General features: G+C 43.7%; 1 protein-coding gene across 6 annotated transcripts in view; it reads right to left on the bottom strand.

Annotated features, from left to right (window-relative positions):
- Positions 1-1,180: 1,180 nt before the first annotated feature.
- Positions 1,181-26,140, bottom strand: part of DDI2 (DNA damage inducible 1 homolog 2) — a 45,335-nt gene continuing 20,375 nt past the window's right edge. For 3 of the 6 annotated variants that reach the window (XM_059137639.1, XM_059137641.1, XM_059137640.1), the window contains 4 exons: positions 25,097-25,225; positions 17,070-17,173; positions 14,936-15,125; positions 1,181-9,705 (listed from right to left, as the gene is read on the bottom strand). In XM_059137639.1, coding sequence (XP_058993622.1) covers positions 7,829-9,705; positions 14,936-15,125; positions 17,070-17,173; positions 25,097-25,225 — 2,300 coding nt within the window. In that variant the 3' untranslated portion in view covers positions 1,181-7,828. The other 3 variants (XM_059137644.1, XM_059137642.1, XM_059137643.1) reach the window with 3 other exon arrangements.

The raw sequence follows: 26,140 nt of genomic DNA, 5'->3' as shown, positions 1-26,140 counted from the left end.
CGACAAGTTAAGAGAGCTGCGCGACTCCCAAAGAAGGCACACGCAACACCTGCTTCAGCCGTGGACCCAGTTCTTCCACAGAAGGTGATTAGGATTTTAAGCAGAGGAACTTCCCAACCCCTTCACAATGGTGGCATTTCCCCACTCTTTTTGTGGATGGGATTTGCTGTTGTGGCTATTTTCCCCGCGTCGACCCCGTGTATGGGACAGGAGCACAGAACTGATCTCTGTGAAGAGCCACAACCAAGACCTGAAGGACAGGGCATCCCAGGAGCTTCTGGACTGGTCGGCCGAGTGCCGGGATGGGGTATGGGGCCATCTCCTTGGGCGGGGGCGGCTGAAGCACTGCTAGGTGACACGTCACTGCACCACTCACCCCGAGCACACAGGGAGACGAGGTTTCCCAGCCTCCCTTGCACTTCGGTCTGGCCGTGTGATTGAGTGCAGCCAGGGGAACGTGGGTAGGAAAGCGACATACACCACTTCCAGGCCTGGTAGAGAAACTTCCAGGAACAGCCCTCATTCCCTTCGGGTATGTCAATGGGATGCTGGTGTCCAGGGTCATGTTGGAAGCCCCGTGTGGAAGCAAGTAGAGCCCTGGCAGCCTAGGACCCCGAATGACTGCACGGGGCAGAGTCATATCTGACGGCCAGGACTGCCCAACTTCCAGAACAACCGCATTCGGCATTCTCAAATCCTTTGCGTGTCAACGATGATACTAAAGTCTAATGAGCACCTAGCATGGTGCCAGGTACTGTGCTAAACACTTTCCATGTATTAGCTTGTTAACTGACATCCCTACAACCAGCCAGACGGTCCCCATTTTGTAGGTGAGACGGAGGCCCAGAAAGGTTAGGAAACTTACCCAGTCACATAGCCAGCAAGTGGCAAAGCGGCCCACCTCCATAGGCTGGTCTAACCACAACACCCAACCACAACGTCTGTCACTGGGCACCAGCTGCCCACACGGTCACGGACGCGCATCTCTGACAGGAGCAGGTGGCCATGCCCCTGCATCGGTCGTCTGGATGTCAACTTTCATGGCTTAGAGATACCCATTTCTCGTGAGGTGCAGGCAGATGATGACAGATCACGGTGCCTGGGTACAGGTGACTTAAAGGGGCAGGAAGACAGCCAAGGACTAAAGTAACCATCTCAAAAGAAACTGATCAAACGAGAGTCTTATGATAAAAACTTTATTGTCTTAAATATCAAATGTTTTACACATCACTTTTTTCTTCAGAAAGTTCCTATTAAAAAAAGAAAAATAAAGTGTTTCGATTATTTAGGGCTGACTTAACATTTCAGTATGTGACAAAAACTCAAACCCAAATGCATCTAGTTCACTCAGCTGCACACAGGTCCTATGTCCGGCGCCTAAACCAAGGGCACAGTGCAGCCAACAGTGGGATTCCTGAGTTTGGTTCTCTTAAGTTCTCAGAGTTTTCCCAACTCTCAAAACCAAAGCACTATGGGAGTGACTAAGCTACTGGCAAGCCTATTTTGCCAATCTGCCTAGTTTCTTAAAGATGCAGTAGTCTCAAAGCTTAAAGAAAAGTCAGAAAAGCAATACATGAGCAATTCCAAGAACAAAGGGGGGAAAAGAAAGGTTTCTATTTGCTAAGATTTGCCAAATATGGCTACAAAACTGGTAAACAAACCTTACTCGAGAGCGAAGGTCATTAGCCCAACTTGCCAGGACGACGAGATTTTGAATAAAAATGAGCAAATCAATGTTCATTGCAGGTACGCAGTGAAGAAAGCAGTATGATCGGTACGCTGAACTGCTCTGAGTGCATCACTATTTCAAAAGGATGATGGAGAGAACAGAGAACGGAATATAGGCGTTCAGAGAGACCGAGATCTCAGACAGGAGGCAGAAACTCAGAAAGCTGCGGGGCCTTCGGGGAAAAGAAAAGAAGTCCGGACAGCATCAGGTCATCTCAGGCTGAAGGAATCTGGAAACCAACGGGCTGATCTGCCTGCCTGGGGTAGGAGAGTGAGAGAGGTCTCCTCCTTTAAGCCACAGACGCATTCCCTCAAGGTTGTGTGTAAAGCAAGCCCCTGGTAAATACGATCTTTTCCCAACAGACAACGATTTTCCCAGGGGAAAAAACATCCAGCACACCCCTTCCCCAAGTCGGCTAATGAAAACCTTCGTCCGGCACACATTTAAAGAAACACGGTTCTGCAGAAGTTCTAATTTTGTGTTCTACACACACACACCCCTCGCCCCGCCTTCTGTCATCTGCCTTTTTTCGGTAAAAGAAACATTCTCTAACTCCTACACCCTTGAACCATTTTCTCCATAGATTTCATTCCTTAAGATTGTGCCCTGAAGCTTACCAGCTAGATCCCTCTCGCCTTTTACAGCCCGCAGGGTCTAGATTACCAATCACCAATATGGAGCTGATAAACTTGTGCGTTCTCTAATTGTAAGCCTCAGAAGTCACTAGTAGGCAGGCCCAGAACTTCTACCTGTATGCCTCAAGATTACGACATATGTGGTGACATTTTAAATAATGGGTTGAAGAACATCCTTTTAATGGAGCTAGCCTGTCGAAGATTCAGTCGAGCCTGGAATCCTCTTGTCAACAATCCTGCCCACCCTCAGGTCCTACCGCTCACTACATCTTCTGCTCTGGATTCCTACCGCCACACCTTGCACTCAGCTGCTTTAAAACAGCAAATCCTACAGGATCCTCTGCTAAGTTCTGTTGGTCCAGATGGTCAGCATCCCAGGGCAGCCGTGCTCAAAGGGGGAGCGGGGATTCTGCATTTCTAGCCTGCGTGGAAGGATGTCCTGACGGGAAGAAAAGCTGACTGTCAAGGTGCGTACTTGGGGATCACCTCCCATTTACTTGCACATGTCTCCTAACCCTGTCCCCCCGCAGCATTTATGCTCATCTCTTCCAATATTTCTATCAAACGTTAGAACATTTTTTGGTTGGATTCTGATATTAATAAAAAATAATAATAATAAATTTTAGAGCAGTTTTAGGATCACAGCATCTAATTCCATTTTGAGCCCGATTTTCCCAATCTCTGACTTTGAACCCAATCACTTTAATATGACTTTGAAAATAGGCAAAAACATGCTAATAGGCAAAAACAGATCTTGCTCTTAGAGCTAAAATTTGTTTCGTGTCTCCTTACTACACATAGCTTCACGAGGGCAGGCTTCCAATCGGACTCAGTCACCCCTGTATCCCCATGCTCCCCAGTACTGGGCACACAGGCACTTAATGTTTGATGAATAATCAATATACTTTTTTTTTTTTTTTTTTAATGTAAACTCTACCCCCAACATGGGGCTCAAACTCACAATTCCAAGATCAAGAGTTGCATGTTCTAACGAATGAGCCAGCCAGGCACCCCATGAATCAATGAAGTCGTATTCAAAGACTGATACTGTATAGCCTTCAAGAGTACCAGCTAGATTTTCTCGAACTCTGTCTTAACCACCCCAAAACAGACAGTGCAACAAAGAACATGATAAACATCTAGAAACCATTTTTTGGTACTCCCGATGCAAAAAAGCCCTATTATCATTCTTCTATATAGGGAAGTCTGTAAAGATTTGGTGCAGGGTAATTCTGAATTAACAATGAGGGTGAATCTTAGGACCCCTCCATGCATGGCCTCTACCTCTAGGAAGGCCATTTGCAAATGTTCCCCCCAATACTTTCACTTTTACTTCCCACCAAAATGTGATGCTTCTGCTATTTGGAGAAACTAAGGCACAAGAGAAAATCAAGTACATCAAAGGCTTACCCCTAAATTGTTTATTCACTGAACTCCTAGGAACACCAAACACTGAGAGGCCTCTAATGTATAGAACTGAAGCCATGATTTTACATTTCTAGTTCTCAAGGACACACTTCGAATTTACTTTGTTGTTAAAGAGGAACTGGAGTTTTTAATTCTTTCAGGAAAAAAAGCTATTTTTATTTTATGGAACACCTAACACAAAAGGTTAACATTCCATCTTCTGGGAAGGGAAACTCCTAATAACTTGTTTCTTTCTAGTTCAGCCGCAGACTATACTAAGTCACCAAATTCAAAGGAGAAATTTGGCTTTTTGGTATTTGTGCTAAGAGAATGGAAGAATGCATAATCTAATCAGCTTTTCTTAGAGTAAGTCACCAGTGATAAGTTTGAAATACACTGCAGTTCAATTATCCTGCTTGCGCTCATTAAAAGTGGCAAACAGGTAGGAAAAAGAAGTCAGAATGCACTGTAACTTTCCTGGCCAGTTATTTGCAAGGCTGTTTTTATATACATGGTGGGATAAAAGCCACCGTAAGTGGAAAACAGAGCTGCAGATACAAAAATTGTTTGCTTTTCAGTCTATGTAAAATTAACTGTAGAATATTTGTCAGTCACACATATCTATATACACATGAGCTGCTGGTTAAACCAACCAAGTTTTTATGGCTTTAACTAGAGATAGAAAGCTGTGCTAAGGAGGAACAGGCAGGTTCCATTTTAACTAGTTATCATAAAATCGGTGACACAGAGTCTCATGTACCTTTCCATTTTTACGCAACCTTCTCTTGCTGGAGACAGGCTTTGGGGGAAAAAACACATGGGTTGTGTCTTCCTTTAGTACATATGGAGACAAGGAGCTCTGGGAGGTTTCAGAGGCTCCGAGGCAGAGCCATTTTAACACCCACCCGCCCACCATCTATCCAGTTCTCTTTGCCAAGCAACTGGTTATCTTTTTACATTAATGGCTAAGGCCCTACATGTAGGATGAAGGCAACTGGCTGATGTCAGGAGGCCTACACAGGTACAAGTTTGGAAATCATTTTCATCAGCTCCAGTGGGCAAAACCTACAAGCTAGCCATTAGCTGTCTGGTTACCAAGCACACTGCTACACGCCCGAATCAACGGAGGGTAAACCACAGAAAGTCATAAAGGACAATCATCTTCTCTCTTTGGTGAATAAACAGAGACCACCGTTGAAGGTGAGCGCTGACCACAGAAGCGTCCATGACTGGTCATGGCAAAGCAGCTGTCCAGTAAAGTGGCCCATTACTGTCTAGGGCTGACCAGTATCAGTTTTGTTGGCAACCAGAGGAGCTCACGATGATTTTATCTTATTTTAAGAGAAGTTAATCTTGAATTTATTCACTTTTTAAAATAAGTCTAACTTTTTTTTTTTTTTTTTAAAGTCATCTCTACACCCAACGTGAGGCTCTAAGTCACGACCGTGAGATCGAGAGTTGCACATTCTTCCGACCGAGCCAGCCGGGCACCCTGAATTTCTGCACTTTCAGTAAATCTGACCATGAAGGTTTACTAGTGTCATGTTCCTTAATTCCCTTTGTGTTTTAAGAACTGCAAAATTTAAAAATGATTCAAAATCCTAACAATGTCGATGACTTCACTTTCACACAAATGATGGAGCAGGAAATACGGTCTTGAAAAATCAAAAGCAATTATACGTCGAAAAACAAACGATGACAAAGGACAAGGATATTTGGCAAGTGGGTTCAGCTCATTCATTCAAAGGACTCCTAGCAAGAATACGTGTACAGCTATAGGCCTATTCAATTTTCTCCTAAAAATAAATACACATATGTAAAAAGCTATTCTAATAAAACCTTTTCTGGGCTGATATTCTATATCCCACCCAAATCTCTGCACTGTAAAAACGGAGTGGCCTTACCTCTGAGCAGCGCGCCACTGCCCAGACAGAAGACTAGGAGGCCCAGCTTCACGTAGAGGCCTTTTAGGAGTCTGTTGTCACCGAGAACTTCTCCGACCTCTCACCAATCCCACTTAAAGATTTATAAGCTTAGAGTAAATTCCCAATTTCCACCCATAAAGCAAATACAGGGGCTGTTGCATTGCTACTAGATTTTGCTTCAATCATAGCACCAACTCCTTAATTACAATCACAGCTCTAAGAGTCGGTTGACAGAAATCCTATATGCGGTTTCCTAGTGCATCTTAAGTCTTTGGTGTGGGGCAGGCAAAAGGGTCTGCAACATGTAATTGTCTACAAGAACACGTCAAGACCACCTGGCTGACCCCTTGTTCTAAGCGCCCTCTGGAAAACAGTAAAACCACAACTCCTTCTGTCAACCATCTCAACTCAGAGGGTCATGATGAATCTGCGTGACTTTCCCTCACATCACTCAAGTCTCCTCACACACACACACACATTGCAGCAAAGGAAAAGAAGAGGGAATGGGGTAGGAGAGAAACGTCTCTAAGCGCCCCCCCCAAATGAACATGTCAAAAACTCCTGAGATATGAGCCTCCACTCTGATTGTGCTCAATGACTCGAATTTTGAGGGAAAGAATAAACTTCCAGAGAGAGTAAGACTTTAGACAAAATCATTTAACACTGAGTTCACGAATCACCCTTTCAAAACACCTGTTTTGAACACATTACGAACTACAACTTGGAATCGGGAGTCGTTCTCAAAGTTCTTTTCAGTAAAACCAAGATTTCAGATTCCTGCTAGGTACATAAAAGAGTTTATTTTCCAGGAAAAACTACCTAAAATCTATCCAGTAGGATTATTGCACAGTGGGGCCCACAGGACAATGGTTTCCGAGGGCTAGTCCTCATATAAAAAAAGGCCACAATAAATACATCTATATACTATGCCCCACTCTACCTTGACATGGTAAACACAAATATGACACGTCTTGCTTTAAAAAAGAAACTCCTGAGGAAAGAAAGGGATGGAAATCTCTACCAAGGCCACTTCAGTCAGAAACTGCAGTTGCTATTTCCGGTGCCATGAAGGACATTAACACAGAGACTGACCATTCCAAGCACCAAGGTGAACCAGTGACAAGGTTATCCCGCTTCGCAACAGTCCATTCAGATCACAGCTCAACCTGAGCTTTAGAAGAAGTTCCTAGTTAGATGAGCTTCGAAAGGAAATCAACTGCTGGCGATCAACCCACTAGTGATCTTTAAGTTCATCATCATCACTAAGGGTTGAGGGGTGATCAGTAACATGCTAACAAACCCTCCCTCTCGTCAATTCCAGTGTTTCTCGGCCATTTTTCACTCGTGATTCTTGAAGCCTCACCAAGACATTAGCAAATGGAATTACAGACTCTTCCCTTTCCTGTCTGGGTAGCACCATGTTTCACTCCGATGCGGACTTCCCCACCCCCCGCAGAGTCCCACCCCGAACACTTGGCAATCCATGCAGCAGCCTATGATGCACAAAGCAGCCCAAGCTCCAAACCCTCCCACGTCATTCCATAAAAAGGTCAAATCCTAATCACACGAATAAAAACATACCACTCTAGGAAATATCATTCCATTATCCCTCAATTTCCTGTCGTAACTGATGAATCAATACACAGAGCACTAAGTGTAATTCCAAACACCAAACCGTGTGATCCAGTTTGGAAATGGACAACTGAGACAAGCCATACCTTTCCTACAGCACAGACACAGCCAAAATGGGAAGTTGATCTGCTTTTAGCTGCACGGGTGGTGGGATTTCTCATGGCTTCTGCTTTTTAAAGCATTCACTCTCATTCTAAAATGGTATGCTATACACAAAACCCATCAATTTTATTCCAGAATACATCATCTTAATGATAATAAAAAGCTTTTGTATGCACATACTGCCAATACATTTAAAAAGGCCCAAATTTTAACAAAGAGAATAGACAAATTCATCAGACAAGAGATAAGTTACTTTGGCCGAAAAAAATCTTTAAAAAAAATCTGGCTCAACATTCTGCTTGCAGGTTTCTACATATACTGTATATGTGGCGAGAGTGTACGTGTGTGTATAGCCTTTTTGAAGGGAATGGAGTACGGTCTAGCCTCCTGCTCCATGGTTATGTAGGAACTACAATGTTCTTTGCTAGCAAAACAAGAAGTGCAAGGTCTGCATTTCCACCAACTCGATGCAAAGCCCCAAGAGCTTCCTGCAAAGTGAAGCCGGCACGGAGAATGCGGTCAATGTCTGCGGTGGGAAAAGTTAATGGTGAAAGAGCGGAGGGACTTGCTGACAGCTGGCCGGGAGGTGGTTCGAATTCAAGACGTGGCTCTGCAGCTTCGGGACAGACATCTTCTCTGGTCTCTGGCCTGTCTGGCACTGGCTTCTGTGTGCCCTGACCCAAATCTTCAACCAGTATGAAACTGGTTTCATACTTCGTTTGCTCGCAAGTGTGACTGACTGCATCCTCCTCGCCTGCTACAAGTTTGGGGGGAATGTCCACACCTAAGGTGCAGCATGACTGATCAGACGTTTTAGTGGAGGCCAGAGTGGCAGAGCTGCTCTCTATTCTGGATTCCCTAGACTCGGGGTCACGTTCCTTACCGGTTACTAGGCCATCGGCCGGATCCCCAACGGTACTACTTTCAACTGCATCTACTCCAGCACCATCTGAAGCATCTGGTAACTTCTCTGCCCTCACCGATACAGATATGGTCTGATGAAAGGTGACTTGTGAACTCTCTTCATTCTGGGTAACTGTAAGATGCTCACTTTGGGTCCATCTTTCAGAAAGGTCCTTAATAACTGTTTGGCCCTCGGTTACCATTTCAGACTGACAGATAACTTCCCCAGATGTATTTTCTGAAGCTGGTTTATTACTAATGACCAGAAGTTCATGGAGTTCCTTCAAGGCTACTGTTAGAGATGAGCAGGGTCCCTCCGCGGACTCCACAGAGGGCTGACAACTGCCACAGAGACTTAAAGAGGGGGAGCAATCCCCATCTTCTTTACCTGTTCCAGACATTTCAGTGTTACTGTCTGGGAGCTGTAAATCCTGAGTGCAAATGGAATTACTCAAAATTTCAGACGAAGGGTTACATTTTGATGGTTCCACTTCCATCAAGGGATTATCTAAGCTGAGAGCAGATGCCCCGATGTCCCTGACACTGGCCTGCTGACCGTGTGCGGAATTACACAGAGCAACGAGGGATTCTTCAACCGTATCTACTTCCATAAGTGTTTCTGAATTCGAGCAGCCAAAGCACCCTGAAGGTAGAGTATTTTCTTCTGTTCTCGGAAGGTCCACATTCTGTTGTAGCCCGTCTCCTTCCACTGCTGTTTCCAAATCAACACTTCTTTGCTGATTCTGTTGCCTTTCTCCAACAAGCTCAGAGTCCTCTGTGTTACAGAGATGCTCTTGGTCATTTAGAGCATTCTGTTGTCCAGCCCCGTGCTGTTCATTCCCTGGTTCCTTGTGCCGCCGAAGGCCACTCACCTGAGGCAGGTTCTGATTTTCTGGATGCCGACCCTTCCCACCTAGAAGCCCCCGTGGTTCTTGCACCCTAGTGGTTGTGACAGGTACACTACCTTGCTGTCTTGTGTGGAGATGAGATCTCGGGCCCTGGGTGCTTCTTTCAGCAGATTTCTCTGTGTTATCAGCAACGATGGCTTCTTCGGAGGAATTCTGCAAAGGCAGGGCTGGACTGTGGTCTGCTGAAGAAGCACTATCAGGAAGATCCTGGAGAGGAAGATGTTCTTTCTTTTCAGAGGTTATCTGGAATTCAGCTGAAGCCTTCAAAGCCTTCACAGCTTTAGGTTCGATGCTGTCGGGGTCACTGGGCTTGATAGGGCAGACTGAAGCAGAGACAGAGTGAGCAAGACTCATAGGATTACCAATCTCAGGACTCTGTCCTAAAGGATGGGCTGGATGGTTGCATCCATCTGAAGTTGGTAATGATGACATTCCCAGTGAGGTAGTTTCTTTACCGCTTTTCTCTATATGGAACAAAAAGGAAAGGAGATGAATCAGCCAGTTACAAAGGCCACTGAATTATCGGATGATACAAATCTAAACAGGACAGAACAAAATCAGGTCCTTAAAGCTGGGTCTGCCTTATATTCACAGACTTATACAAAAATCATTCTCACTGCGGTAGACAATTGAACATCACAGCATCAGAGTAAGAGGTAGGTACGTTTTTAATAAAACGTGCACTTGAATTCAGTATTTTTCTTTAAGTACCATTAATAAACGTTCACATAGTAGCTGGGTTAGTGCAAGACTGAGGGATATTGATACGTCTTTATTCTTGGAGAGTTCAGAACTCTAGAACTTCTAGAGTTTTTCCAAGTGTGTTCTATCACTTGCCCTGGAATCACCTGGGCAGTCTGCTAAGTGTGCACATTCTGGGGTACCCATCCTTGCGAGTAAACCCAAGGTTTACTGCATTCTCATGAATCTGCATTTTCAATAAGCTTCTCAGGTGATTCTTAAGCATATTATGAATTTTGAGGATCTCTACACTGGGACGATTCTCATGTCAATGCACTTCCGGTGTTCCCAATATGAATAGGAAGGTTCTAAATGACAAGTCTAAGTCCAGGTGTATCTGGAACAGAGCAGGAATTGTAACGAGAAAGGAGAATATGCTTGGGAATCTCCAAAAGAAAGAGGAACATTCTATTTAATTCATTTCTATCCAAACTTCCTGAAAATCAGGTACAACTATGTCAGCGTGGAGGCAAAGAACAAAAATAAAACTAAAGTCAAACATACGAAGTCCGATCATCACCTTACCAAATAGGGCAACTTTAGAAAGGATGATCAGTTACTTTGTCAGGTTAGCAAAGTACAACTAAGTGAGAACATGTAAGTAGTTTAAGGGCATGGTAGGGGTGGGCCTGGCAGCAGAGGGAGATAGTTGGGAACAGCTTTTCACCATTTTCACCAGGCAAGGACAATTTAGACAGACTGCAACGGACCGAGTGCTCCCAGGAAGGCAGGCACCTCATGACACCGTTAATCATGAACTCTAACCGCCTTCGCCACCAATCCAGTTAAACATCGACCTCCACGCAATTACTGTAAGATCTTTAATTAAATGTGAGAGGTTGGTAACGAAAATTACTTCCACAATATAATCTATCAAGGCAGATGTGACTCAAATGCTTCATGCTGATTAACATCCAATGTGGGGGGGCCTGATCTTCGGAGGTCATGAAGCAATCCAGTTAGGATTCGAAAAGCTCTCAATCATGACAATGGTTCACAGCACGAGCAGATAAAACACTCACTATGTCAGAAGTTACTGACTTCTTGCAAAACAATCTTCTAGCTTAAAGGTGAATGGCGATTAGTTTTCTTTCTCAATCTCTAAGGCTGACTGAAGGAGGTTCAACTGTGAATTAATGCTGACAGAGAAGATGCGTTACCGCCCAGAGTCCGTGTGAGTGGCCTGGGGGATATGATACCAGCCTCCGGGCACCGGCATGCCACTGAGGACAACTGCACGAGGTCAGGAGAACGTGGCCTCCAGGTGTCTGGTACTCACTAGGAAAGCAGCACACGGTCCTCCTGTAGCCGAGATGGTCGGTCTCACTGGCCTAAGTCCTAACTGTAGGGCAGCACTGGGTCAGTGCTCAAGGGCAGAAGGGGAGGAGGAGAATGGGTATCAAGACGAATTCAAACCGTGCCTACTTTACCCCACCTTTGTAAGGAAAAAGGAAAAAAAAGAAGAAACCGAGTGCTAGGTATCTAATTACAACCAGCCTGCAAAGCCCTATGAAGTCCCAGGTTGGGAGTTTAAAGAAAGACTGTCTTTCTTCCTCTTGAGAAATCAGCCGGGGTGCCCAGGCTGCCGCCTCCCAGATTTACTCTCCAGGGAGATGGGGGGGCGCAGCGCCTCCGGGAGAGAATCTGTCAGGCTAGGGAAAGAAAGAAGAGCCAAATGTCAGCTCTTCTTTCTGGGAGAATAAAACCTCAATCCTGCCCGCATCAGTGGACTTGTGTCGCTAGACAAGTCAGCTGGTCTAGGCTTCCATTTCTTCCACAGTGGACTGGCAGTTTCTACCTGTCTCTACCTCTAGGTGGCCGTGTGCAGTGCTAGGAAAAAAGAACTTTTCAGGTTTTCCCAAGACACGGACTCACGAAACCCGATGGTGTAGTCATCCCCAATGACAATATGCTACGGTGTTGACATTCTTGATCTGATATATTCACCATGGCCAGATGGGCCCTGTTTTTCCTGGGATCTCCCTCCCCTCCCTGGGCTGTTCCAATGGCTGAGAAGACTTTGCATAGGAAATTGTGCTCAGATATGTACGTGTGCCAACACACAGATGCATATACAGGCTAGTTGTAACCAGATTAAACAAGGTGAAATGGATGGCAGAAGCTAAATTCCAAAACTGCTGCAGATACAGAGACTTTCAGACCACAGACGATAACTGGATGGAAGGCTTAACGTGGTGTCTATAAATACCTGGTCTGGGGCCCACTCCAGCTGCAGTACACACACACTACATGCATCATGGCTTCTGACGCTCTGTTTGAATTAGGAAACAGACAAGCAAACTTGGGTTAACAATGCAAACCACACAGCATGCAGGGTTTTGTCTCCATTCCTCTGCCACCTTTACAATCAGGAACTGGTAGAGTCAAGCTTGGGGAAGGTTTCCGTAGTCTGGCTGGTTTAATTCTCTCACAATACATAAAGCAATGTGTCAACTTCAACAGATTTTTCAATAGAACTTGGAAAGAAATGAACTTCACACACCCACACACATGGAATTCATGGGTAGACATGTGGGACGGGGGGAGCACACACTCCGAGACGGGATCACACGGCATGGAAACCTCCAAAGGTGAGCGAACATGTGTAACTGTCACTTCCCAAATTTCCTTCTCAGATGAGATTTTTAGAAGAAAAACAACTCAAAATGGATTATCCTGGGCTCTCTTGCAGCCAGTTTTTAGAAGATGTATTAGATACAGCTCCTATCCAGGTTTATTGCCCCATTGATAGAAAAGATAAAGACACTCTGGTGTAAGTACCCACGAAAGAAATAGTTTTTAACAAAAATACTTTCACCTACTATGTCCAGAGTTTTGATTTTGAGGATACTGGCAAGTCGGTGTTCTAAACAAACAGGATCTGATGTACAATTATTTCACTATTTAAACATTACAAAAATTAGGACGAGCCACATATCGTAACAAAAACAGCACACGGGCACAAAACCCATTTTTAAAATCCTTTTAAAAAATGTTTTTATTTTTTAATTTTGCTTTTAATATCCTTAAAGTAATCTCTAAGCCCAACATGGGTCTCAAACTCATGACCCCGAGATCAGGAATTTCACAGTCTACTGACTGAGCCAGCCAGGCGCTCCTCCTTTTAGTCTCTTCAGTTGGCACATTCCCTTCACTATGCCTGAAAATACCCATGGTTTTTATTTTAATTTCCTAAACTTTTTATTTTAAGAAGTAATTACCCAAAGAGGGTAACTGTTAGTAGGTTAGAAAGCATCGCTATCATAAGCTAGTGCTTCTCAAATAGAAACACCAAACTGTGGGGGAAAAACAGAGATTTCACAATATGATAATACACCTTCATTTTATGAATACCCAGTATTATGACTAAGCTGACAAGTTACTGGAACAGGTAAAACCTTCTAAGTGGGTATGTCAAACTCAGTCAAGCTTGCCTTGCAGGGAAGACTGAAACTATTAATTTAGTCTCTGTCTTGTTCACAATTCTCCCCTTCCTGCAAAAGTTAAGTCACAACCAGAGCTGTACTTTACATATAAAACTCAAAGGTGCCAGAAGGTGTAGTGGAGTGTATGTATTAAGAACAAGGCCAGCTTGGAAAACTGTCTGCAAGCCACACCCATTTTAAAGAGGCTCAGGTCTAGACCCCTGGGTGTTCTCTAAGTGAAAACACTGGCAAAATCTGGTTGTTTATTTTGTAAAGATCCTATCTTTGTTGTTGTTAGAGGAGAGCTATTTCCCCGACTTGTAGCTCTAACATACCAGAAAACACGGCACATGGTATTAGTCACTGATGAATGATTACAGCTCAAGACTTTAAAATAACCCCACCTTGAAAGTTAATTCTCTTCAGCTTCTAGAAAATGTATTCCAGAGTCACTGTTTTATAACAGATGGGGAACAATTATGCCATGAAGGTAGATTTCAGCAAAAATGTGTTCTTCCATTTAGCGCAGAAAACTTGACTTGGTCTTTAGATTTAAACAAGCCACGACAATTGAGACTTATGAAAACATGATTAGGTATCCCCCCCCATGTCAACAGCTGACCCACTGTTCTAATTTGGCCCAAGAACGCACTATGCAATCTCATTAATGGTATAAACACTGTAGTTTGATTAGTGCTCAATTATGCGTCTTTGTCGTCAGTTCCTCTATGGTGGCAGCACTTTCAGTAGATATTAAAGAGGTCAGGACTGCTCAGTCACCACGACAATGCTACAGTTCAAAGGACATGGGCCCAAGAAAAGGAAAAATAATTTTCAGGGAAACTGTAAAACTCGAAAGGAAATGTCTGATTACTGTATTTTTTTTCTTTTTTAAAGTAGACTCCATACCCAGCATGAAGCCCAATGTGGGGCTTGAACTCACAACCCTGAGATCAAGACTTGCACTGAGATCAAGAGTCAGACGTTCAACTGACTGAGCCAGCCAGGCGCCCCTGCAGTAATTTTTGTCAGGAAAAAACAAACAAGGGGCGCCAGGGTGGCTCAGTTGTTAAGTGTCTGCCTTCGGCTCAGGGCACGATCCCAGGGTCCTGAGATTGAGCCCCGCATCGAGCTCCCTGCACAGGGGGAAGCCTGCTTCTCCCTCTCTTACTCCCCGCTGCTTGTGTTTCCTCTTCTGCTGTGTCTCTATCACATAAATAAAATCTTAAAAAAAAAAAAAAAAAGAAACAAGATTTTTTAGGAAGCCTACCAAAATGTGCCTAAACAAGTAACTCCCTGATGCACCTACCTAGTGACATAGCAATGGGTCTGTCTAAACACCGAGGTTTCCTTTCCTGGATTCAGAGATAGGAGGAGGTGGTGAGAGAACAAGGAACACATCCATGACAGCATGATGACACGGATTAGAAACGGGAAAGGCCCCCATCCCTCTGAAGCTCCACCCTCCCCTGCCCACAGACCAGTAGTAACAAGAAAAGCCATTCAAGAGCTTGGCCGCTGCAGATACCTGCGTCCTCTACGGACTTTTGAAGAGCTTCTGCTAGTTCCTGGTCTGCAATCTCCTCCGGCCGCACGTCCTCTCGCCCAGCCCCGTATGCCAACCGGGCACACTCCGGTAACTCTCCCTCGGGGAGGAAGGTGGTCTGAGAGCCAGTGGTGCCGATCACGAGCACATTTTTCTTGAGGTCAATGGAACACTTAGAAGGAAGAAACCAAAGACTGAGGACAGTGGATAAAATGCCATGCAGAAAAAATTTTCACGAATTTAAAAAAAATTTTTTTTTTTTAAAGATTTTATTTATTTGACAGAGAGAAATCACAAGTAGATGAAGAGGCAGGCAGAGAGAGAGGGGGAAGCAGGCTCCCTGCTGAGCAGAGAGCCCAATGCGGGACTCGATCCCAAGACCCTGAGATCATGACCCGAGCCAAAGGCAGCGGCTTAACCCACTGAGCCACCCAGGCGCCACACGAATTTAAATATTCAAGTTTTATTTCATCTTGAAATATTTTAAGCATTTAAAAGTTTATAGCAGAATCCTCTTCATAGAACACAGTTTACTTACTCATTTAACCCGAGCTCTATTCATTTCTGAACTTAAATGTAATACATGTTCATTGTAAAAATTTGGAAACATGCCAGGCATAATCAGCAGCCCCACTTCTTAGAAACACGTAAGTGATTTTCTTATAAAACTGAGACATACTATTTATACATTCACATTTACATTACTATTTACATTTTGCTTACTGCATAAAGTACAACTTATATTTAAACTCTACACCAATGGTATCAAAAGTGGTATACGGGCAAAGCCATCTCTACAAAAGTCTTCTTTTTATTTTTTAAAGATTATTTATTTATTTATTTGACAGACAGAGATCACAAGTAAATGGAGAGGCAGGCAGAGAGAGAGGTGGAAACAGGCCTCCTGCTGAGCAGAGACCCTGATGCGGGGCTCGATCCCAGGACCCTGAGATCATGACCTGAGCCAAAGGCAGAGGCTTTAACCCACTGAGCCACCCAAGTGCCCCAAGTGTTCTTTATTTCATACTTATGCTACCCTTTTTTTTTTTTGGTCTGTATATCTGTGTATTTGACATAGCACAGTACACAATACATGTTTTATATCTATCAAGTTGGAGAATACTGGTCTACACCATGACTAACAAGCAGACAAGAACAGTGACAAGTTAAAAAACTGGGTTTTATTAATACATGCATTCACTCATCCCTTCCACTTAAAATTCTGCACCTTTATTAGACTATTAATGCAATGTTTTATAGGAATTTAGTAATAAAATTTTTTTTAAAGAGTATTAGTGACATAAAAATATTGACTAGATGGGAAATCCTGCTGTGAAAAATCTTATTACCCAGTGGACACTAACTGCATCTTCAATCAGAAGAGGTTATGTTCAAACAAATTATTAGGCTTTAGAGTGGAAACACAAGTATCACTGCAAGCTAATGTATTTACACATCATTCTCCCTGTACTAAATAAGCATTTCCATTCCCAACATCTCACGTACACCTTCCTCAATCCCACAGCTCTTCTGCCTAGTGAGTAGGGACTAAATGTATATTTGCAGCAGAAACATCACCATCATGGTAGACTTTGTGGCTCAGTGAGTTAAGTGTCTCACTCTTGACTTTGGCTCAGGTCATGATCTCAGGGCTGTGAGATTAAGCCCTGCATCAGGCTCTGTGCTGGGCATCGGGTCGGCTTGAGTCCCTCCTCTTGTCCTTTGGCCCCTCCCCCACCGCTCAAAAAAAATTAACATCATATGTTGTCCAGATCCCTACAAACCCATCAAAAATTACCTGAGTTCCTATCAGAAACTAAAAATAACACACAAGAATAAAGTTGCCCAAATAATCTCAAACAGATGGCAAGATTAAAAAGATTCAGAGGGAAAAAAAAAAAAAAGATTCAGAGAGATTTCACAAGAAGATATTCTATTTCCTCTGATACATAATTTCAAACCACGCATGATGACATCCTCCACTCAGGACCTTTCCAGGTTGGAGAAGCCATGGCTTTTCAGTTTTCCAGGATACACAACCGAGGCAGACAATGCACTGATAACCACGTAACACACGAAATGCCGACCCCAAGACAAAAGCAAAGCCCTTGATTACCTGATGCCGTTTTAGCATGTCCAGACCCAGAAGCATGTCCATGGGCTGCTCCTCAAGTATAGAGAACGAACACGCCAGGAAATCACCTTCAATCTGAACCTGAGCTAAAGCACATTAAGAAAAGAGATTATGGATTTTTATTTTAATCTTACTTACTTATTTATTGTCACTGATTTTTGCTTCAAAAGCCTCACACAAGCTTTTGGAAATGTATCTACCATTCTGGGCCTTGTGTCCTGTAATCAGTCACAGTCAAGGCAAAGCATGAAACAGGTGAGTTAAGTATGAAGATCCAGTAAGTGCAACCATCAGTTTGAAAGCCAATGAAAGCACCAGCTTGTAAAGTGGATAGAGTGGAACCACCCGGAACATCTGGCTTGATAAAGGATACCATCAGGACACGTGTTCAGTTGGTAAGGAGAGCTGGCATTAAGGATGGTGATGGGAATCAGTTCTTCCAATACTAACCGCTTGCTTCCTACACACTTACAAAAGGCTTTCTAAAAGGGAAATAAGGGGCGCCTGGGTGGCTCAGTGGGTTAAGCCTCTGCCTTCAGTTCATGTCATGATCTCAGGGTCCCGGGATGGAGCCCCAAGTCGAGAATCCCTGCTCAGCGGGGAGTCTGTCTCCCCCTCCCTCTCTCTGCCTGCCTCTCTGCCTACTTGTGATCTCTGTCTGTCAAATAAATAAATTAAAAAAAAAAAAAAAGAATTAAAAGGGAAATAAAATCTGTACACAAGTTAACCTCCAAAAAGTAAAAGGTTTATTACTGCCTGTTATAATAAAGTCTATATTTGCAAAAGTTGAGACAAACCAATGCCTGTCTTTGCCTGGAGTCTCTTGCTTTTGCCTCTTTCCTTTATTAGTCCTCTTACTTTATATACAAATATATACAAATATATATATATATATATATAATTACTTTGTTATTAAGTGTATCTTTTTTATTTTATTTTATTTTTTTTTTTAAGATTTTATTTATTTATTTGACAGACAGAGATTACAAGTAAGCAGAGAGAGAGGAGGAAGCAGGCTCCCTGCTGAGCAGACAGCCCGATGTGGGGCTCGATCCCAGGACACTGGGATCATGACCTGAGCTGAAGGCAGAGGCTTTAACCCACTGAGCCACCCAGGCGCCCCAAGTGTATCTTTTTTAAAAAGAAGGTCTATTGGGGCGCCTGGGTGGCTCAGTGGGTTGGGCCTCTGCCTTCGGCTCGGGTCGTGATCCCAGGGTGCTGGGATTGAGCCCCATGTCAGGCTCTCTGCTCAGCGGGGAGCCTGCTTCCTCCTCTCTCTCTGCCTACTTGTGATCCCTCTGTCCAATAAATAAATAAAAAAAAAAAAAAAAAAAAAAAAAAGAAGGTCTATTTATTTTTTGAGAGAGAGCGTGCCAGTATACATGCTGGGGGAGGGACAGAGGGAGAAGGAGGCACTCCACTGAGCAGGGAGCCAACTCAGGACTCGAACCTAGCACCTTGGGATCACCCTCGCAAACTCTCAACTGACTGAGCCATCCATGTGCCCTTGTTCTTTTTTTTTTTTTTTTTTTTTTTTTTAAAGATTTATTTATTTGACAGAGAGAGAGAGATCACAAGCAGGAAGAGAGGCAGGCAGAGAGAGAGAGAAGGAAGCAGGCTCCCAGCTGAGCAGAGAGCCCAATGCAGGGCTTGATCCCAGGACTCTGGGATCATGACCTGAGCCAAAGGCAGCGGCTTAACCCACTGAGCCACCCAGGCGCCCCTATGTGCCCTTGTTCTTAAGTGTATCTTACAAACAGAAGAGTATACGAAATGTGTCTAGTATAAAGCATAATAGAACAAAGATCGATGCATTTATTTCCCAGGTTAGGAAGCAGAAAGAGCAGAAGTCCCCTATATCTTCCACTGACACAACTAAGTGACTTCTCCAACCTTCACTACTATCCTGGTTTTTGTTTTCCTCATTCCCAGCTTTTTAAATAATCCTTACCAAGAAGGTATTTGCAAACGACCTATCAGATGAAGGGCTAGTATCCCAAATCTATAAAGAACTTATCAAACAAAACACCCAAAGAACAAATAATCCAATCAAGAAAAGGGCAGAGGACATGAACAGACATTTCTGCAAAGAAGACATCCAGATGGCCAACAGACACATGAAAAAATGCTCCACATCACTCAGCATCGGGGAAATACAAATCAAAACCACAATGAGATATCACCTCACACCAGTCAGAATGGCTAAAATCAACAAGTCAGGAAATGACAGATGCTGGCGAGGATGCGGAGAAAGGGGAACCCTCCTACACTGTTGGTGGGAATGCAAGCTGGTACAGCCTCTCTGGAAAAGAGCATGGAGGTTCCTCAAAAAGTTGAAAATAGAGCTATCCTACGACCCAGCAATCGCACTACTGGGTATTTAGATACAAATGTAGTGATCCGAAGGGGCACATGCACCCGAATATTTAGAGCAGCAATGTCCACAATAGCCAAACTACGGAAAGAGCCTAGATGCCCATCAACAAATGAATGGATAAAGAAGATGTGGTGTATATATACAATGGAATACTATGCAACCATCAAAAGAAATGAAATATTGCCATTTGCAATGATACAGATCGAACTAGAATTATGCTGAGCGAAATAAGTCGATCAGAGAAAGACAATTATCATCTGATCTCCCTGATATGAGGAATCTGAGAGGCAACATAGGGGGTTTGGAGGGGTGGGGAAGGAAAAAATGAAATAAGATGGGATCGGGAGGGAGACAAACAGTAAGAGACGCTTAATCTCACAAAACAAACTGGGGGTTGATGGGTGGAGGGTAGGGAGAGGGTGGCTGGGTTATGGACATTGGGGAGGGCACGTGCTATGGTGAGTGCTGTGAAGTGTGTAAGCCTGACGATTCCCAGACCTGTACCCTAATACTACTAATAATACATTATATGTTAATAAAAAATTAAATGATAAATAAATAATCCTTACCAGTTCTGTATGATTTCTAAGCAGCATTACTGTTTAACTTTGTGTTTTTGAACTACTACTTGCTTCTTTACTCAGAAAGTATTTTGAGATCTATCCCTGTACATGTTGACTCTGTTTCTTTCTCTACAAATCACCCCTTCGAGTACTATAATGTCTAACAGACCACAACTGATTTATTGATTCTATTGCTCTGGGACTTTCTGGGTTGCTTTCAGGTTTATGCTGTGATAAGCAATGTCCCCTGAATATTCTGGTCCTTGTCTCCTGGTGTGTATTCAGTTTCTCTGCCAGTACATATACGTATCAAAGAAAATGGAATCAGAGAATTCTAGGGGACATTAGGCTCAACTTCGCTGGGTGATGCTGAATTATTTTCTACAATGTTTTTAGCAGTGTATGAAACTTCCACTGCCCCACATTCTTACCAACATTTGGTATTATCAAATTTAAAATCTTGCTAATCTGACAAGTAATTTTCTATTTCCCTGATTAATAATGAACAAATTTTCATATATTTAACCACTTGGGTTTCCTGTTCAATAGCGCCTGGGGCATCTGGGTGGCTCAGTCAGTTAAGCATCTGACTTTGACTCAGGTCATGATCCCAGGGTCCTCACATGGAGTCCCACAGCAGGCTCTGGCTTGGTGCGGAAGTCTGCTTCTCCCTCTGCCCCTCCCCTCGCTCCTGTTCACTTTCTAATTAGGAAAGAAAAAAAAAGTAGCGCCTGTTCGGTCCTTTCTGTAATTTTTTTGCAAACTTTTCTTTTTCTTTTTTCTTTTTTTTTTTAAGTGGGATCCATGCCTAGTGTGAAGCCCAAAGCAGGGCTTAAACTCACAACCCTGAGATAAGACCGGAGTTGAGATCAAGAGTTGGACACTTATAAATGAGCCACCCAGGCACCCCATACTGTCTTTTTCACTGAGATGAAGGACAGACAACACACACAGAATGTATATATTCTGAATCTAAATCCTTTATTAGTCCTATGTGCTATAAAAATTCTTTCCTACTTTATGTCTGTTCACTTTCTTTATGCCTTTTGATGAAAGTTCTTAATCTTAATATGGCCAAATCTGTCAATAATTTCCTTCTTAACCTTTAAGGAACCCCTTCCCCATGCAAGATATTCTCTTATATTTTCTTCTAAAAGCTCTGACTTTGCCTTTCACATCAAGGTCTTTCACCAACCCTGAACTGACATTTGTGTGTGAGAGAGACAGGGTCCAAGTTCCAATTCATTTTTTGCACATGGATACCCAGCTGTCTTAGCACCTTTCCTGAAAACTTCCCTCTGCTCTGTAAGACTGCCTCTCTCATTTATCAAGGTTCATGTAAACGTGGGTCTGTTTCTGTTCTAGTACTGTGGTCTTGACATCTAGAAGAGGAAATTACTCCAGAGTATCTCGCCTATTCCTACAATAAACAGTCCATAAAAAATTTTAAGTTAGCATCATGTCTCACAAAAAAACAAAAACACCTGCTGAGATCTTAAGGGTATTACAATGACTCTGCTCTTGACGAATGTGGGAGAATTACCACTTTGGACATCCTGAGTCCTCTTATCTGTGACATAGCCCCCCTTCACTTAGATTTCCTTTATAATTGTAGGCTTTCTTCCGATCACAGGCACAGCTTGCCCGTCCACAAGGAAGGAGGACACAAGGGACTGGTACTTACTGTACTTCCTCCTATCATCTTCCTACTTAAAACCACAGAAATTCTGAGAATTCAGACTTGGAAGCAACCATTGTGTGACAGTACAGGTCCACCGTGTGTAGGGAAGTATATGCAAGGAAGGTGTTTAAACTTTTCTTAGTCTATATAAATCAACAAAAGAAAACACAGAAACTCTAATAGACAAATACATTACAAAAGAGAGAAATGGGCAGAAACTACCACTTGCAATAAAAGAAAAGAAACTTACAATGAAAAAAAACCCAGCCTTTTTTAATCTTTACAGTAAGGGAGTAAAAACTAAGAATCCCTGATTATGTAAGCACCTCAAGATAAACACTGATTCAGCACTGGGAAAGCCACTCTGGTACGAGTTAGAAATATATCAAGGGCCTTTAAGGATTCATAACCTTTGATTCAACAGCTTCACTTACGGGAATCTTGACTAAGAAAAAATTAAAATGTGCATAAAACTACCACTGCCATATTACAATAATAAAATATTGGGGGAAAATTTTATCCTAAAAGTTGACCATTAAACCCATAGAAGAGGGGCGCCTGGGTGGCTCAGTGGGTTAAGCCGCTGCCTTCGGCTCAGGTCATGATCTCAGAGTCCTGGGATCGAGTCCCGCATCGGGCTCTCTGCTCGGCGGAGAGCCTGCTTCCCTCTCTCTCTCTGCCTGCCTCTCCATCTACTTGTGATTTCTCTCTGTCAAATAAATAAATAAAATCTTTAAAAAAAAAAAAAAAATAAAAAATAAACCCATAGAAGAGAATGCTATGTATCTGAATGATGCTTATGAAATACACAGTAATAGTGAGAAAATGTTATTTTTTCATAAAATGGTTTAAGTTTCTATGTTATATGACCACTTTTTTTTTTTTAAAGATTTTTTTAATTTATTTGTCAGAGAGAGAGGGAGAGAGAGCGAGTATAGGCGGACAGAATGGCAGGCAGAGGCAGAGGGAGAAGCAGGCTCCCTGCTGAGCAAGGAGCCCGATGAGGGACTTGATCCCAGGATGCTGGGATCATGACCTGAGCTGAAGGCAGCTGCTTAACCAACTGAGCCACCCAGGCGTCCCGATCACTTCTTTTTTTTAAATGAACTCTTTTCTCAGCACAACTGTTATTGTAAGCTGAACTTTTTTTTTAAAGATTTTTATTTATCCATTTGACAGAGAGACAGAGATCATAAGTAGGCAGAGAGAAGGGCGGGAGGGGGAGAAGCAGGCTCCCTGTTGAACAGAGAGCCCGATGCAGGGCTCCATCCCAAGACCGAGATCATGACATGAGCCGAAAGCAGAGGCTTAAACCATTGAGCCACCCAGGTGCCCCATACGGCCACTTTTTTTTTTTTTTTTTTAAGATTTTTTATTTATTTGACATAGAGAGATTTCAAGTAGGCAAAGCAGCAGGCAGAGAGAGAGGGGGGAAGCAGGCTCCTCACTGAGCAGGGAGCCTGATGCGGGGCTGGATCCCAGGACCCTGAGATCATGACCCGAGCTGAAGGCAGAGGTTTTAAACCCACTGAGCCACCCACGTGCCCCATATATGACCACTTTTTTTGCAAGAACAAAATGCATGGAAAATAGGCCAGAAGGAGATTAAGTCCAAATGGTACCTAGTAGTTGAGTCTCACTCAAAAGGATTTAAAGTATTAAGAAAAAGAACAATTTTGGTTAGAGATGAAGGACTGAACCCATGGATTTACCTCCTTTACTCCTTAAAAATTTACAATAAAATTGTTTTTTTAAGGTATAAATCACTAAGGACAAAAATCATGGACACAAAACTGAAACATAATTTTGTAACAGAAAGCAGAGGACAGTAAGGAAAACAGGGAAGCAAGCCAGTTCGTGTCTCAGCACTCCCCAGAGGCGATGGTCCTGTGCAAACAGGGGTAGAGGTGGGTGCAGAGCAGGAAGACTGGTCAAAGTCTCTAGGGGAGGCACAGTTAGATCTCGGGGTTCTCTCTGCTCAGTCAGGCGACTTCCTTTCACCCCCACAGCAGACCAGGGGTTTATTTTCTCAAGAGGGCAATACAGAGGTGGGCACAGAACGAGACAGAGACACAGCAAGCAGGTAACTGAAACCCAGGGGGAGGAAGTATAAGTTTACTGAGCTCTACCCCTCTTCTCCCTTTCAACTTCCAGATCCTCCACAACCGCCATGACTGCCCACCCAAGTCATCTTCCAAATAGCCTTCTGGTGTCCCAGTTTCAATATGAGCAGATGCCAAGGATCACCAGACGTTTGAGAAAAGCATCTAACACAGAAGTCAAATAAATGCAAAACGTAACAGAAAGGTGGGAAGGCAAGTTTGAGGAAATCTGGCAAACAATGAACACACCCGGGACGCATGAGGAGAGAGAGAGGAAAGACAGGAAGCGAGAAGACCAGCCCCGGAGAGACGGGTCACTCCACCCGAGCAACAGGCATCCAGGAGGTGGGAGCGTGCAGGGAGTGAGAAGGACGCAGCACAGCACGAGACAGATCTACAGCTGAGCACAGCCCTGCGAAATTTCAAAACGCCGAGGTCACAGAAGAGTCTGCAAGCTTCAGAAATGGAAAGAAATCTTTCACATAAAGGATCAAGAATTGGGACAGCAGCCAGCTTCTCTACAGCAACACTGACAAAAACTGTGGAAAACAAAGATGATTTCCAACTTAGCCAGACTGGTAGAATACAAGGACAAAAAGACAAGCTCTGACATTTAAGGACTCAGTTTCCTCCCTTACTTTCTCTCGGGCAGCTACTGGATGCTGTCCTCTAACAGGCCGAGGAGCAAGAGTACAAAGAGTAGAGAAGGGACGCGCGTGCTCCGATCTAACGGCAAGGGGAAAGCGGCCTTGGAGACCCAGGAAGGGAACTTCTGTGACAGCAGCTGTGGCGCAGTTCTGGACACCGTCCAGTCTCCAGAAGAACCGTCAACAGGAAGAAATGCATAAGGAAGATTTACACAACTAGGTAAGTGTTTGGGGATGGAGTAACACATAGAATCCCAAATGACTGAAACAAAAGAATTATTACAAGAAACATAATACTAGACACAAACGGAAAAACAATCCCTTTCAATTAGATGGCTCAGCTCTCTACAGTATTTACGTATCAGTAATAGCACAACACACACGTTATTTTGAAATATGGATGCAGGCACCAAAAGAAATGAGCTCAAATAGTTGAAAAGGATTCTAAGGAGCAGGAACACGGAAGTACACAGTGACTGATCTTTTTATAACCAGCTAGAACATGTACATGTGTAATACAGACAGAACAGAGGATTTAACATTTCTGGGGATTAGGCTTGCCAGATCAGATAAACCTCTGAAGAATAAATTTTTAAGACTCTGCTACTCTGAAAAGACTCCCGCAGCGCCTCTGCTCACCGAGATGCACCCTTCCAATAATCTTCTGGGTGCCCACTCCCTTGGCGATCCCTGCCCACCGACGGTCCACCAGCCTCATTATGTTACACCTTTCTGCACAAGCTTGGCTCATAATAGTCATCTGGGCACCTGGAGGTGGAGGGAAACATCAGAGAATAAAAACAAAGCCCACACTTGTGTTAAGATTAAAACATGCAGCCTGAGAACAGGGCAGAGAGCAAATACACCCCCACGCTTTTGTCTGAGTACAATGACTCACACCGAGCTTAAGCTAGCCCTTAGCTGTTCCCACCACACTGAATTCAACTTTCAGTTCCTCGCTGGAATCTGAAACAGTGTAGAAACCTGGCAGGGAACGAAAGAATACTTTGTTGAAATGTAATAATTGGATGACATTTTAAAATGTTACAGACAGAAAGCAAAACCACCTGGAGGGGAACCTGTGTCTACAGATAGGGAACGCCAAGGTAAGCACCACTTCACACTCAGCTCCGTCTTCACCAAGTATCTCCAAACATCTTACTAGATTATTTTTACTTCAGACTCTGGGACAGTGTAATTTACCAGGTGAAACCTGCAGTCTCTCCAACAAGGAAGAGCTGAACTCCCCATCTCTGCACCAACAAGCATGCCCCAGGACAAGAGGGCAGTCAGGGTCCTTTCCTGCGTGTGTTCACCTGTACGGCCAGAGGGGCCTGGGCAGGAGACGGTCTCTGTTTCCCCTACATGTGGTCCTAGTCTCCCATGGACTCTAGTCTATCGCCGTGTTCTGGACATTTCCTTCTCGAAGCCAACAGGTATAAAGCCCTTTCTCCCCCAAGTAGTGCTCACCTCGGATTTCTCTTACCCATGAAATTACTTTCCTGCAACATAAAACTCGGCACTGTTCACGCGTGACTCCCTGTCTTTCAGCCTTCCCCCCACTCTCAGACTCTGCTCCAACCCTGTGAGTAAGTTTTATGCAATTTCTATTTCTGACCTACCTTCCTTCTAACTATAGCAACCAGTGTGGCTCACCCCCTATTTCCCTCACTAGTGGACAAG

This window comes from Mustela lutreola, chromosome 10, assembly GCF_030435805.1.
Source record: "Mustela lutreola isolate mMusLut2 chromosome 10, mMusLut2.pri, whole genome shotgun sequence".
In the NCBI taxonomy this organism is placed as follows: domain Eukaryota; kingdom Metazoa; phylum Chordata; class Mammalia; order Carnivora; family Mustelidae; genus Mustela; species Mustela lutreola.
Note: the sequence above shows the minus strand (reverse complement) of the source record. Positions and strands in the feature narration are given on the sequence as shown.